Raw genomic sequence first — 16,323 nt, forward strand, 5'->3', positions numbered from 1 at the left:
GCACTTTAGCTTTAGTCTGGCTAGTACAAGTAGTCACACACTCAACACATAAGCTTGCGCATTGCTATGTTAGTGCAATAATCTTCAATGGGATCTTTAACTCCATTTCACTCCAAGTTTTTGCACCCGTGAAGATCCGGGTTGGAATTGATCTTCAGTAACCAATGCTTGTCATAAGCTGTGACTAATGGGATCGGGTGGTCAGGCTCCTGACTTGGTTGACAGGTTCATCATATCCCAATTGCATAGATCGATGCTCATGCTGTTGATCACTGGATTGTCTGGTTCAGACTCGATTATTTACAGACCACCACCATATAGCTGGAATATTGCTGAGTGCAGCGTAAAACGAAGACTGAGAAAAAGAAATTAGCAGGAAAATTACCGTTTTGTGAATCAAGTATTAGCCAGAGGATGCAGCACACGATTTGTTTTTTAACTAATCATTTTTGTTGCTTTCTGTCAGGTTAGAATCTGATTAGTTGCAATTTCTGCATATGTAATTGTTGTATCTATGCCTCAAACATGACCTACATATATTGCAAGGTACAGATGGGTGTGTCTTTGTGTTTCACACAATGTTACCCAGTTTCATTTAATAAATCGATATCAAACACTGGAGATTTTGTTTGTATGAAATTTTAATTCTGGTCAGAAAAGACTTGTTCGGTGACATTATGGACAGAGAATCTGGGGACGGTTAGGGTATCTATCTACCCATGCCATGCATAAGAGATGACATGAAGATGGTGATTGTGCAGTTTTTAGCAATATCACGACAGGGGACACCAAAAATAGGCTTCATGTTGTACCTATGTTGAGAATCGAACGGTCAGTACGTGATGAGTGCACATTTTGACCACAAGCCTACCCCACTGCCCCTCAGTATGCTGTGTGTTTGGTGGGTACACATGTTGAAGAGCAGCATGATATATCAATATGCTTTGACTTTTATGACACACACATGGGGACACATACAGAAACGTCGCTATATAAGTGCATAAATCTTCAGTCCGACATTACACCTGATTTCATCTCACCTCTTGTCAGAATAACTGTCCCCTTCAGAGTTAAGGGGTTGAACTGGTCTCAAGTAACTCCACTGACATGGATCAGATGGTCAGATTGAGGGACCTGGGAGATAGCTGTCCTCATCATGTACTGATGACCTGAACTTGTCCTCGTGTTTCCAACTATTTGTCTGTCAGTGTGCCGTTGTACAGAACAACCTTAGTGCTAATACTGCCCTAATCCTATGTTAACGTATCGCAGCTACAATAACCTTAACGCTAAGATCACACACCTGACCCATGTGGGGATCGAACGTCTTTGATGTGACGAGTGATCACTCTGACCGCTATGCTGCCCCACTGTATTATACACACACGTAAAATGGGATTTGACTCAAAAGCATGTCTCGTGCTCGATAGTATAATCGCGCCTTGACGATGTGGGATATCAACCTCTGGTTTGTCTGGTCCAAACTTAAATATTTACTGGCTGCCAGGGAGTAGCTGGATTATTGCTGATTTTGACGTTGACAAGCAGCAAACACACATTTTGGTTGGTGTAAAAATGATCCTCCATGATAATGACCTACTCGCACCTAAAATTATCTTGATATTCGTACCTGTTTGGGAGTGTTCGTACTTTTTTATGGTCAACGCGTACCCCAATTTAGATGATTCGTACCCATTTAGTATATTTTCTTTTATCATGATCACAGTATACTGTTGTAGTTGATAATGTGAATGATCAAGTCTAAAATTTATGCATAAAGTAAGTGAACCAATTTCCAAATTTTGCTAGCCAATCGAGATAGCTATGCCTGAAATAAAATAGTGTCTGCATGACACGGGTTTCATCATTAAGCTGCTATTATGATGGACATTTTTATCAGGCCATAATCTTGCATGATTTAAAAGTGTACTATAACTTAACAAGTCGGAGAGAGCGATATCTTTACAAATGACCCCATGAAAATTCACTATCCAGTCGGGCCAGTGACTGTGGAGATTTACTGGCCCTACTGGATTTTTTTAATTAGCCACGGGCTAGCGAGCCAGTGGCTATTTCGTACACTGTCATCACCCCTTTAAAATTATGAACTGTCCCTTAGCACTATTACTTTTCCAACATTCATTCATTATACATTTCCAACATTCATTCATTCATAACATCCTATTCTTTTATGATGTTTCAGTGTCTAACGTAATTCTTTTAAGGGTGTAAGGGTGTGCACTATTTAACTATTAGACCACCATCAACAAAAAACAAACAAAGTAGTAAGCGTAATTTGACCATTAAGGTGAGTGAAAAGAATTTGGTTGGAAAGTACATTTGGAGAGAAAACCTGGTACCTCTTAATCTGAAAAAATGACACACACCCAACCCCAACTCACCCAACTGCAGACATCAATGCAAAACGAGCATGACAGTTTTATGTTACGGTTTAGTAAGACGTCCGTGAAGTTATTTTTGTTAACCTATTTCTGGTGTCTGACCTGTGAAGATCCAGGTTAGAATTGGTCTTCAGTAACCCATGCTTGTAGTAAGAGGCATCTAACGGGATCGGGTGGTCAGGCTCGCTGACTTAGTTGACACATGTCATCGTATCCCAATTGCGTAGATCGATGTTAATGATTTTGATCACTTGATTGTCTGGTCCAGATTCGATTATTTACAGACAGCCGCCATATAGCTGGAATATTGCTTAGTGTTGCGTAAAACTTAACTCACTCACTTTGGTGTCACCCGTCGTGATATAGCTGGAATATTGCTAAAAAGGTCGTAAATCTCACTCACTCACTGTTTGAAAGGAACTGACATCAAACCACTTTTGTCATACACTGAGTTGTAATGAGTGCTCACGTTTTGCCTTTTCCAATCCACAATGCGTAAAACATATATGTTTTAAAGAAATAACACGAAAAATAGTGAAGTTAATTCTTATAGAAATATATTGCCTTCATATACATGTATAAAGTACAGAAGCGATGAAGGGACATGAGTAGAAGAATTTTATTTTTTATATCGTGCACACGAGATACTAAAAGGAGCGCACGATGTAATATAGTATGCGCACGATGTAACATAGTAGTTTGCGAACGATATAATATAGTGTGCGCACGATATGTTATATCGAGCGCACATAATGAAGAGACAGGAATTTAAAAATGATATATCGTGCACACGAGACACGAAACAGGTGTCACATCTTTTCATGCGCACGGCATAGTATTTCGTGCGCACACTATATTACATCGTGTGCACAATTTAGTATCTCATGCGCACTATATATGATTTAATTTAAAATCCTGTCTATATTTATTTCGTGCGCACGATATAACATATCGTGGGCACACTATATTATATCGCATGGGCGGATCCAGGAATTTTGAAAGGGGGTTTGGGGGGGGTTCGAACACACACTCCCCCCCTGGATCCGCCAATGTAACGTGCGCACACTATATTATATCGTGCGCACACTTTGTTACATAGTGTGCGCACACTATATTATATCGTGCGCACATTTTAGTATCTCGTGTGCATGATATAACAAAAATGAAATTCTCCTACTTATGTCCCTTCAGCGCTTCCGTAATAAAGCTAGTTTTTGCGTTGTAAGCTGCAGTGATTTTTAGCAAAAGGACACTTCGTTTACAATCAGTCCCGTGGAGGGAACGGAATTGGCCGAGTGGAGCCGAGTGATCTAAGGAAAGGTAACTCTGTGTTTACTTCACGGGAGGTAATCCATTTGTTTACGTCCTGCGTTCGTTTCATCATTTGACACAGGTGTTCATTCAGACAGACTCTAAGAAACGTCACACGATTATGGATGACCCGTGGGGCGATGATGACGACGATATACTGGCACAAGCAGTAGATCATGCAGAGCAAGTGTTCTTTGCTGAGGACGACGATGATGACTGGCTCTTGTCACAAAGTCTCGCTGATGTTGAAGAACAGCTTCAGCTCGACGCGTCACATTCGCACAGCTCCCAGACTGACCGACAGCGAAGCAACAAAGTATGATATTTGTGCCATTCAACATAATTCACAACCTCTTTGACTATGGAGGAATATTTTGTATAGTATAAAACAACTGTACATCGTCAGACGAGTCTCAAGCTGTTGCTGTAAATGAAAATGAAAATGTGACTATTTATAGTATTTAGGGTCAGACCGTACCCTCGGTGGGGTCAAATTATATTATCGAGTCACAGCTGATGCATACAAAATGATGTCCTGAACAATCACGTATCAATATAATGATAGAACCAGCAACAAAACATTTGGACACTTGTACGTCAACCACATTACAAGTAATAAATTCAGTCAGTTGTTTTCAGTATTGGCTTAGAGTTTCAATAACAGTCTGTGTCAAAGTCTTTGGTTTCTGCTAGCCCAATCTTTTGTCTGTGTGTCTAATGTAATCTGCTTCCACAGAATACAGAATGCTCATTTGCCATATTTGATGCTATTAATATTTAGCAGCATGCAACTATGTGACAATTTTCCAAATATCATGCAGAGATGCCGGGTTGTAGTCAAATGGGCCAAAGGACAAAAGGGATGGAAAAAAAGTCAAATGGGCCAAGGCAAAAAGTCAAATGGTCCGAAATCAAAAGTAAAAAAAAGGGCCGAAAAATATGAATAAACTACATAGTAAAATAGTAGTTAATTTATTAATTCTTGCAAGAATAATTTTCATAATTTAGTTTCGGTCGAATTGCTTTCAATACTTATCTACCAGCTGGGAAATCATCTCAGCTACATACACATATTTTTCATTCAATTTTCCGATGATTATTAAGAAAACTGCAACTATTTAAACAACATATATTAGACATACCAATCAGGTTTAACATGGCTGTCTATGGGATAGATTAAAATTAAGTTGTACTTATGGTGCTTAATCAGGAGCCATTCGATAACTAATCAACGGAAAGATTAAAGAAATTCATGTACACGTAGCTGAAGATGTTTTCCAAGATGTTTGCAAAATATTAAAATAAAATGACTTCTCAATTTACGGAAAATTATTCCATGTAAGTCTATGGAAATTTGACTAATGATGACTCGCTTATGGCCAACTACTGTATAAGTATTGCCATTAAATGCAAAGACATGCTTGGCAATTATCATTTCATTATTGTTATGATATTATGTTTTAATGCTATATATGTCAATAAAAAATGAAAAACATTTGTAAACTTTGTTTGTTCGGCCCATATGACTAAGAATAAGGCCCTTTTGACATTTGGTCATGGCCCATTTGACTTTTTCCATTGCCCATTTGACTTGGCACTTCTCGGCCCTTTTGTCCTTCGGCCCATTTACTAGATCCCGAGATGCCAACCCATACGATTTTATTGTATTCGTTATGAAAAAACAACACAAAATACGCGACTACGATAGCAGTAAAAATATACGATTTAAAAAAAAATACATTAGATTAAGTTATTAAATAGCATACGTACCATACACAATAAATTTCGATCACATTATATTCAGTATCAAGCTATATGTGGATACGTACTACTGATTTAGTTAAGTATAACATTAATAACAAGGTCTTAGACTATATATATATATATTTTTTAATTTAATATGAAAATTCTTTGGAAAAGTTAATACTAATTTTGGCCAACATATACAAAATTTTTAATCAGTTTTTGGCCAAAATACTAATTGGGCTAAATTAGTTGGCATCTCTGTATCTTGTATGGCTTCCATGAAAGTGTGGAAATGCTAGGCATGGTGGCCCCATGGAACCCATCAGATTATGAATTGTGGCCTGGGGAATATTTACCTACTCTTCCTGCGGTGATTATGCAAACTTTTGGAGGTTCTGTGTGCTGACGTGATCACAGATGTTGATAAAGAACATTCCATAAATGTTTGATGGGGTTTAGAGCTCAAGATCTTGAGGGTGACGTGCTGTTAAATTATTCTCAAACTGGTTGCATGGTTAAATACCTGCAGTGCATGGACGGTTCCTCACTGTCAGGGCTGAAATCTGACACAATCATAGTACACGTATTGCTGTGGATGTAGAGTTCATTGTGGTGCATCAATTACATTAAAGTGACGAACCTGTATGAACCCATCCTCAGCTGACTTGTGACACCGCGTCTAATGAAGGTTCAATAGTCTTGTAATGGTGCTTGGCGATACCTGGAAAAACCTGACTACAGATGCAGCATGTTTTATTTAAAGACAATTTAGTACCCATCGTTTTCATAGCCCAACAATTCATGCTGCATGAATATCATGGTGGTGTGTTTGACCACTACGCTCCCACATAGTTGCAGTTTTCCGTTTCCCCCACTTTTTCAGTATTTTTTAGCCATACTTCATTCTGCCCACACAAATCACTAATGCATGCAGGCAGACATGATTAACTTTGTATTCATTTTGTATGATTTTGTAGCAACAAAACTCCATCAGATATTTAGGAGATAAACATCATGTGTTGGCCAATTTCCGGGTGTTATTGAGTATTTGAAGCACGGGATTTCATTTGGAACCGACGGCGTCAGCCGGAGGTTTCAAATGGAATATTCCCGTGCTTCAAATACTCAAAATGATGTTTATCGACATTGTAAACACAAAAGTAAACCAAAAGGTCCACACACGCTTTTGTGTCTGCACTCATTTACATCGAGTACGGGTACAGCAGTGAAATGTCATCAGCCGGCCGTTTCGGCTGTCTCCAATGGTAGCATCTGGAACTGCTCATTTGTGACGTCATTCGGACTTTACGTCACAATATGATTTTAATGACGTCATCACAGCTGACGACGTAACAATACAATGGTGTGAGCGATGTTTGTATGTATTAATACGCAGCGAATTTCCGGGAATCGAATACCATTTGATCACGTTTTTCAACCAATCAGATTAAAGAACACATTGACGTTTGGTTTACAATTCCTATTGTTCTACTTCTGCGTTTCTCTTTTACAGAGTATATTTTATATAAGAAAGTTACATGTCTGATTGTGATCATGGATTCATTCCAGGTGCCGCAAACAAACTCAGCATCTGCATGGTCCGAGAGTCATTTCCCAAAGGACTCATTTAATCTCAATCCACAGTATGAGAAAAGAGCTGTGGGTGTAATGCATGGTCAGCAAGGACCATCTTATCAACAAGCAAACACAGTGACTAAACAATTTTCACCTTCAAGCACTATTACTTCATTGTCTAAAACTAGTACACCAAACTCAAAACAACCATCTCCACCATCAACATCCGGGGTGAAAACAAAGCCATGCAGTCCAAAAAATGTGCAGTGTAAACCAAGTTCATCCCATAGTAATGCATCAGGCAGTATGGGGCAACAGCAGAAAAAGATCCATCAGAATGAAAAGACATCAACATCAGAGACAAATACCAAAAGAAGTCAACAAAATTCTGAAAAAGACATTTTTGACAAGAATTGTGATATACAAGTTGTAGATCCAGGTATTACTACTATTACCAAAGAAGCAGACACATGTTCACAGTCTGGGGGTGGTGCAGAAATTTCCATGAATGTTCCAGGAGGTTCTGGGGCAATGTCCGGGACATCTGGGAACAGGAACTCTGGCAAGGACATGGAGGAGGAGCTGCAGAAGCAAAAACAGTCCCTGGAGCTAGTGAAGAATACCCTGGACAGTGAACTTCAGTGCAGCATCTGTAATGAGCTCTTTGTACAGGTAACCAAGACCGAATAGCATAGCAAATGTAATAATCCAAAAAGTCCTTATGATATATCTTTTTTCTTATGATTACATACTGCTGGGCTTTTGTTCAGTATGAAGCGATAGAATGTGTATAAGAATACATGGATATCATATTAATAAGATGATAAGATGATGTATGGTGGATTACCAAAATTGTGCACCATGTGCAAAGGTTTTATTTCATCAACATTTAAACTAAGTTGGGTTTTTTCTACTTGATCATGTACAAGAAATTGAACTTCTGAATATGGTTTTGATGAACACTCCTTGAAAGTTTATTACTGCAATTATGGTAACTCTACAAGGTATGGTTTTCTTTTACTTTAGAGTTCTCGTTTTCAACAGACATGTTTTTGTACTGACACTATGCGACAAGGAGTTTTGAAAGTAAAGTCATTGTCTCTCTGTGTAGGCAACATCTTTAAACTGTGCCCACGCATTCTGCGCCCTCTGTATCAGTCAATGGATGAAGACAAGCAAAGATTGCCCTATGTGTAGGACCAAGATCATATCCAAGAACAGGAGCTTAGTTCTGGATAGCTTCATTGATAAGATGTGTGAGCAGCTAGGGGAAGACATGAGGGAAGACAGGAAAGCTCTTCTAGAAGAGCGCAAAAGTAAGCATGTGCTTCTGTCTTCTCTTGAAATACACTTTCTTATGTGATACAGTTGATGTCTGATGCTTGGCCAGTGTTGGCATGTCACTTTGTCAGCATTGTGCTAAAGGGCTAAATAAGCGGTGTTTGATAAGGTTGGTTGGTTTGTTGTTTAACGCCACACTCAGCATTATTCCAGCTATATGACCATGGTCTGTAAATAATCGAGTCTGGACCAGACAATCCAGTGATCAACAACATGAACATCAATCTATGCTATTGGGATACGATGACATGTGTCAACCAAGTCAGTGAGTCTGACCAACTGATCCCGTTTGTCACCTCTTATGACAAGCATGGGTTAGTGAAGACCAATTCTAACCTGGATCTTCACGGGTGGATGTTTGATAAGAATTGGCTTATCACTTTTAGGACTATAGAGGATAATATGTTATGTTGTTAAGAAATGGACTGTACAGCACAATGTGTGATGTTTGGTAAGTATTGGCATGACACTGTTTAGGTAGTACAGCTGAAAACCATACTGTGTTGGTCAGTACTTGCTTGGTAAGCATTACAGAGTGTGATGTGTGGTAGTTGGAAGCATTAGTATTTTAGGCTTTGGGGAAATGTGTTAGTATTAGAAAGTATAAACTCCCTTGGAGTACAGAGCATGATGTCATTAGTTGCGATGAGCATGTCATAATTATTTCAATGATTGTAATAATGAAAATGTATATTATATTCAGATGAACAAGCAAAATTTGATGAGGCAAATCCTCAACACAGACGTCCTACACAGGGACAAACAAGAACTGCAAGTCCAACTCGTCCTCAATATGATGATATTTCTCCTGCCTGGCAACTCAGTGATGATGCATCATCTTCTACCTCTTTCACAGACTCAGATTATTCTGATGAATATAGGACAAGAAATAGAAATTTTGAGATAAGAGGGAGAGACAGTGATTCATTGTATTCAACAGACAGTTCAGCTACTGATTTCAGTGACCATAGTCCTCGCTCAAGGCAACGACGTAGGGATATGAGGCATCGGGAAAGGAGGAGGAGACGTCAGCATCGTCGAGGTAGACACAGCAATAGTGACAGCTCAATGAGTTCTAGGAGAAGAGAGGATTGGAGAAGGCGAAGGAGGAGTGAAGGGATGAGGATGAGGAGGAGAAGTAGGTGGGAACAGGAGAGGAGAGAACACACAGATGAACATAGTGATGAGGACAGCAGTGACTCACATGATGAAGAATCTTCACATGGGAGAGACAGAAGGCGCAGGGGACAGAGAAGGAGAGCTAGAATAGAAAGTAGCAGTGAAGCCAGTGATTTGGAGGATGATAGACTTGCTACAGAAAGACATACCAGAAGAAGGAATAGTCAAAGCCATGACAGAGATAGGAACAGGAGTAGAGAAAGGAGCAATAACAGAAGACAAGGCCATGACAGGAGGAGAAACATGAGGTCAGATGATGAGGATGTGGACAATGGTGGGAGGGGAACCCGCCAACTCACTGACCTTGACAGCAGTTATCAGTCCACCAGTACAGCCTCTAGTCAGGGCTCCACGTCATCTACAGCATCAATTCCTGCAACAAGCAGGGCAAGACCAACCAGAAGTACAACCAGCTATGGTGTGGCCAGGTTGCCCAGGAGAACTCAACTGATCAACCCCCGTCCCCAAAGCAGACGGTCTTTCTATGGAGGGTATGGAAATTGCTATAAGTGTGGTAAGTGGTTTATGAATTGATATGGTGATCACCATATATATAATACAGTATGTGATAGTCATGTTCAATATTCCATGAATGTTTCATAGCAACTGAGAAGGTAAATATTTACATTCGAAAATATATGACTAGTCAAATGCAGCAATATAATAGTCCGCTTTCAGATGCAGGTGTTTTCAAATCCAGTATTTAGATACCATCCTTTTTTTAAAATATAATAAAATTGAGCTTTAGGTGCTTCCATCATGTGCATGTTTCTTTAAGCTGTTCCAAGGATTCACTTCACCCTGCACAAACCTAGGAGTGTGTTTTGCCAATAGCCAAGAATGGTGTTGTTTGATTGTTATTTATCAATGTAAATTGAATTTTCTTTGCTAATGGTTTTGAAAAACAAGGATATCTGGATAATGTTTGTTGGAATTTTGGGATTGTATATTATACAAATAATCATGTCAACAATGTATATTTGTAGGGAGACCTGGACATTGGGCGAACAGATGTACATACAGATAAGTGAAGAGAGTTGCAGCATCAAGGCATATATAAACAATCCTAAAGATGTTTATGGTTGTTCATGACAGGTGATACTGTATAATATCTTAATACAGCAAAAGGTGTCTTACTCTTGTGTGGCCATTTTTATCCAGAATGTCAAGGAATAATTATGTCATGGGATGTACAATTTCACAGAATAACTATGGCTTGCAGTACACTTTATCACAGAATAATTATATGTCAGGCAGTTGGGAATGGTGCTGGCCAAATAACCATATCATACAGTGCACAATGTCACAGGATAATTATGGCATGGAGTGGTCATATTGACAAAATAATCACAACATGCAGTGGTAATTGTGGCAGAATAATCATTTGCAGTGCACAGTTTTTCAAAATAATTGTGGTATGCAGTGCACATTGTGGCATTATAATCATGTACATTGCATGTATGGCATGTAGTGCCAAATATAGCAGGATAATCACATGCAGTGCATGATGTCACAGATTCATTATTGCATGCAGTTCTCACTGTGGTAAAATTAACATATCATGAAGTTGTGTGATTGTGACCATGTCTTGTTATGCAACTGTACAATGATCTGTATTCCAGTCCACTGCTATACGCATTCTGTGATACATTAGATGAGGAGAAATCATTGTACATCCAGTTTGCTTTGAAACTTCATTACTTTGTGATTACTGAATCTGAATCTAATCTATTGACTTCAGCATGTACATGATCAGTGTCAATAAAGTCAGATCTGTCTCAGATGCATCACCTCTGCATGACAATCTGACAAGCCCTCCAATGAGAGTCATATCAAATAAACTCTTAGGTTTTTAAATTAATGGTAACAGTGAGTAAAGCATTCAAGAAGCATGTTTGATTGCTGTTTGTCAAAATCTAATGTTAGTGGGCAGTTCAGGATGTAAAATATTTAAGGCCATGCTAATATGTTGTTGTGGATATAGGGGGTATACATACAGTCAAGGAATGAAGGTAATGTTTCTGCTCTGTGTTGGTGTCTTTTATCAACATAAAAGGTCTGAATCAACATTGTGAAGAAGTAAAACAATGTGATTTTGTAAAGCTGGCACCTGATTGCCCCAAGAATCTAGACCTTTTTCATTTAGACAGGATGGTCAAAATTTTATTTTTGTCTTCACACAAAGAGGTATACCTACTGTGTAAATGAACTGATTTTATGTACATTAGTTCATGATATAATTGTTTATCTTTTTTTCATACATATTTAATGTATTTTGCTTACTAACAAGTCTAAAATGTTCTAGCCTGTCATTGTTATTCCTCAAACAACCTGTCCCAATCCATACCATGTTCACCAGTTGTATCCTGTATAGTATTATACTGACAACTACTTCACATACATCATGTATATACACTTACTATTATCGATATTTATCTTTTGATCTGTTGATCCTGTTATTGTTTGTATGATTTCATAATGCCCAAACATAATATATTTTGTTGCTTTTGTATTTTTTCTAATAGTGAGTAGTATTTTCTTCCATACAGTAGTGATACATTGACAAATGTGATAGAATATGTTTGCATATGCATGGGTAAGATGGACCACCAGGTACTTCATGATTCTTTATTTATACAACATATACAGTGATATATAAAATACAATGTAGTTGTACACATGTGTGGTATTTTCACACTGATATCAGTAGAAGAGTTAATGGTGGAGTGAATATGCAAGGTTCTCATTTCAGTTATTTCGGTTCATAAAAATCTAAGCATGAAATAGTAAATGTTTGATGGGTAATGTAAATGGGTAGAAAACAATACTTAACAAAGCCAATATTGTGAGAATGTGATTTGTTGAATATGATTTCTATTGGCTCGTAAACTGATATTTTATTAAGATGATGTGTGTGGGAACTGAAGCTTAGAAGACCTGTTAACTGTTGTGTCATTGTCTCACTGGCTACATGTTAAGTCTAAAGCCAGTCTCTTCTTTATTAAATCATCAGGTGTCCACCCTGTATATCTTACTATTAGACCTTTTAGTAGCTCTTAGTGCTAAAGAACATTTTCAGTATACAAATAATAACTAAATAAAGTATCTTCTCGCAAATTTGATCTGTGTTTGTTTATCTGTATTTTGCTTTCAACAAATATTGGGGTGGAAGTGATATATCAGGCACTGTAGTTCATTCTGATCAGTTGTGTCCCTTTGTAGTGCCAGAATTCCCAGTGGGTTCCGATCTTAGAACCTCAGTGGCCTACATAGAATGAGAACTTGCTTGCTTAGACTAACATCTAGTCTCTGAAATGAACATATTTTACAGAAAAAAAACAGTTCATAATAAAATTAAAAAAATATAATGAAAAGAAGCCCTGAGACTCATTTTCATAATGAAGACTTTCGTGGGCTTTCTTGGATATGTTTGTTTCAAGGTCTGTATGACAGACTATTGCTTGCTCTACAGAACATTTTACAAATATGCTATTCCTGTAGTCTGTCATATAGACCCTGAAACAAAATTTACCCAATGTAGCCCATAAAGGTGTAGAATGTGTGGCAAGTCTAGATTTCCACAGTTTCAGGAAAATGAAGGAAGTCTCTGGGCTCCTTTTTTATTGTATTTTATTTATTTTATTATGAACTGTTTTTTCTGTAAAATATGTTCATTTCAGAGACTAGCTGTTAGTCTACAATTCCTGCTGCAGTCAATGTAAATGATGATGTTGCAAGAAAGGGTTCCATATTGAAAGGGAGATAACTCTGATTGGCATGTTACAATTCTCTAACATCAGATTCAGGTATTCCAATATTATGTAATAAGCTTGCAATTTGTTGATGATTTTGTTAGTGCATATTAAACATATGCAGTTAGAAACATACTAGCAATGCCACAGTGACCTGTATATAATTGAATCTGGCCTAAATAGTCAAGTAGCTTATGGGATTCTGTGAAAGTGTTTTGATGAAAGCAAATGGTATATTCTTTTGTGTTTATATGTTAAAGGAGTTTAAAAAAATGTTTGGTTCCAATCTGAATATTAATGCGAAAGCTATTTTTAGCTCAAAATCCAAGATGGCCACCAAAATTTAACTGGGAACTGAAAAAGTTGCAAAACCCCGGAACAAAACAATGGTTTCAATATCAAATACCATGCATATTTGGTTAAGGAATATATTTCTCATATGCTGTAAGTCACCAGATCTTTTTAGTTTGCTTTTAGTCTTAAATTTACATAAAAGAGTTATTTTTAGCTCTAAAAGTCATAATGATGAATAACCCCCCCATTTCTGCACAAAGCATATATTTTATATAGAACTAGTACAATGTGAAAAAAGAATATACATCTTACCCTGTTTATCAACTATAGAAGGTCTTTACATGAAACTGTGACCCAGAAATATACTCTTAAGAAAAGAAACGCATAAGCCATTTTTTAGAAGAATTTCTTGCATTAGTTTAAGAGCAATTATTTCATGCAATCCTAATGGTAAAAAGGTGAAAATTCAAACGTCTATAGACAAAGCCTTTACTGTTGTGTTTCTGTTTACTTGAGTCCACTTTGCATGGCCACCATTGGCAGCAGTTACTGCTCGGCACCGTCTCAGCACAGACTGGATAGGTTGACGAGGTAGCTCTTATCATCGTAGGCAACTTCAATTTCCATTTTGACAACAAGGATAACCATGACACTAAACAAATACTTAATCTTCTTGAAGTCCACAACTTGTACAACTTGCGTCAGAGGCAAGCCACAGAGGTGGACACACTCTGGACTGGATAGTTACCCCTGCTTCAGACGCCTGTGTCAGTTGTGTATCTGTATAGGACCTACAGCTCTCTGACCATTTCCATATCTTTGTGAGCTTGGACCTCTCAATACCCAGTCCAAATGTGAAGATTACTCGCTGTAGGAACATGCGCTCCCTGGATATGGATACTTTTAAAGACAATTTGCTAAACTCAGACCTTTTACTTGAGCCACCATCTGCTGCTGAGAGTCTCGTTCTGCTATACAATAGAGTTTTATCTGAGCTGCTAGACAAACATGCACCAGTGAAGGACAGAGTCATACCAGTCACTGACTGACTGAGTTTTGGTTTTACGCCGCTTTTAGCAATATTCCAGCAACATCACGGCTGGGGACACCAGAAATGGGCTTCACACATTGTACCCGTGTGGGGATTCGAACCCGGGTCTTCGGCGTGACGAGCCGACGCTTTAACCACTAGGCTACCCCACCACCTCCATACCAGTCACTAAAACATCTGCTTGGGACTTCACTTTTTTAAGTTCGACAAGCGAAAAAAGACAAGAGGAATGGACAAGAGACGGATGGAAAAAATCTTTCCTGGAGATTCATCGCCAAATGTATATTTCAGCCAGAAATCACTCAACAACGGTCATCAGACAAATCAACATCTTAATTCTAAGATTGAAGCCAATGAGTCAAGTGCAAAGTTGCTGTTCAAACATTTGTTCAGTCTCTTGAGCTTTAAAACATCCACTGGGCCCTGTTCCATATCAAAGACGATCGTAATTCCATCACTGGAAATTATTATAGACTTACAACAATAACAGAGCTATGATCACTTTGTGGAACGGATGGTCCACCATGACTGAAACTGAGATTAATATGGCTGGCTTTACCAATTTATTTAGACATAACTGCCTGCCACGTGACAGGTTGAGCACACCGAATTGTATATTTATGTGTACTCAAGTCAGTTAATCTGGCTTATAATTGCATTCTTGCAGTAGGTGGTGTCTCGGACAGACCAATATTCCTGGAAGGTGATATATACCACTGTTGGCCATGTGACGCTCAATCCGCTAAACAGTGGTTTGAATTCATAATTACTAGGTATTAACTGCTGAATCCAACAGATTTGTGTAGTGTATTTAACATTCCGACTCTGTAATAATGGATTATGACCCCTATGACACGCAGTCTGGACATGGCTCTTTAACCACAAGGGTGAAGGCGCGATTATTTAAACCACAGAGTCTCTTCATATAGAGTTAGGATTTAATGTCCTGCCCCAAGACCAAGAATAATATAACATAGGATATGTTTAATACCCAAAGAATATACAATGAAGTCGCATGCAAGACGTAACTCTGAAACGTTGTCTAAAATATAACACCAGTTCCAACCAGTTATCAATCAGGGATATATTTCGTAATTTTCTTTGTCAGGCGCTTTACGTCGTTATTTATTTCCAGCTCAAATTGAGTCACACGGTCATACGTTGAATACTAGGCGTGCAGTATCTTTGTGGAGAAATCTGAAATGTTCAAACTGTATACTATCCTACTCAGCTCAAAACAGATGTGTCCAAAGTTGTACGTATATGTACATAAGAATGTCTTAACATACATATGAAGCTTTGAGTTATTCTATTTATCATTCTTCTAAGTTTTTCAATGTCATGTGCATAGAAAATAAAGCTACCAAACTTCTGTGGCAGAAAGCTTAGTGGTGTCATTTGCTTGGAAAGTGAGTGAGTGAGTTTAGTTGAGTACACCGCCTAGTAATTCTCGTTTTATTGTGCATATACAATGGCAATAACTGTAAAAACAACAGAGCAATTAGTTGTATATTGGCAACGTGGACACAGGTTAAAACCTTTAATGCTTCAAGTGATATATAGCATGCATATCTATGCATATTTTCTCCAAACAAATAAATACTAATACGTAAAAAATATGCGTAACAGATTTTTTTCTTTGAGAGGCATTTTAAAAGTTGTATAAAGATGA

At 38.1% G+C, this 16,323-nt stretch overlaps 1 protein-coding gene across 1 annotated transcript; it reads left to right on the top strand.

The window, feature by feature from the left end:
- The first annotated feature begins 3,735 nt into the window (after positions 1-3,735).
- Positions 3,736-11,313, top strand: LOC124267095 (pre-mRNA-processing protein 40A-like). The gene is made up of 5 exons (XM_046701934.1): positions 3,736-4,029; positions 7,029-7,706; positions 8,146-8,350; positions 9,079-10,068; positions 10,541-11,313. Exons 1-5 carry the CDS (start codon positions 3,835-3,837, stop codon positions 10,579-10,581), a joined length of 2,109 nt encoding a protein of 702 aa, XP_046557890.1. The 5' UTR covers positions 3,736-3,834; the 3' UTR covers positions 10,582-11,313.
- Positions 11,314-16,323: the final 5,010 nt, after the last annotated feature.

Source organism: Haliotis rubra, unplaced genomic scaffold (assembly GCF_003918875.1).
Source record: "Haliotis rubra isolate DU_JTF1 unplaced genomic scaffold, ASM391887v1 Scf13, whole genome shotgun sequence".
Classification (NCBI taxonomy): domain Eukaryota; kingdom Metazoa; phylum Mollusca; class Gastropoda; order Lepetellida; family Haliotidae; genus Haliotis; species Haliotis rubra.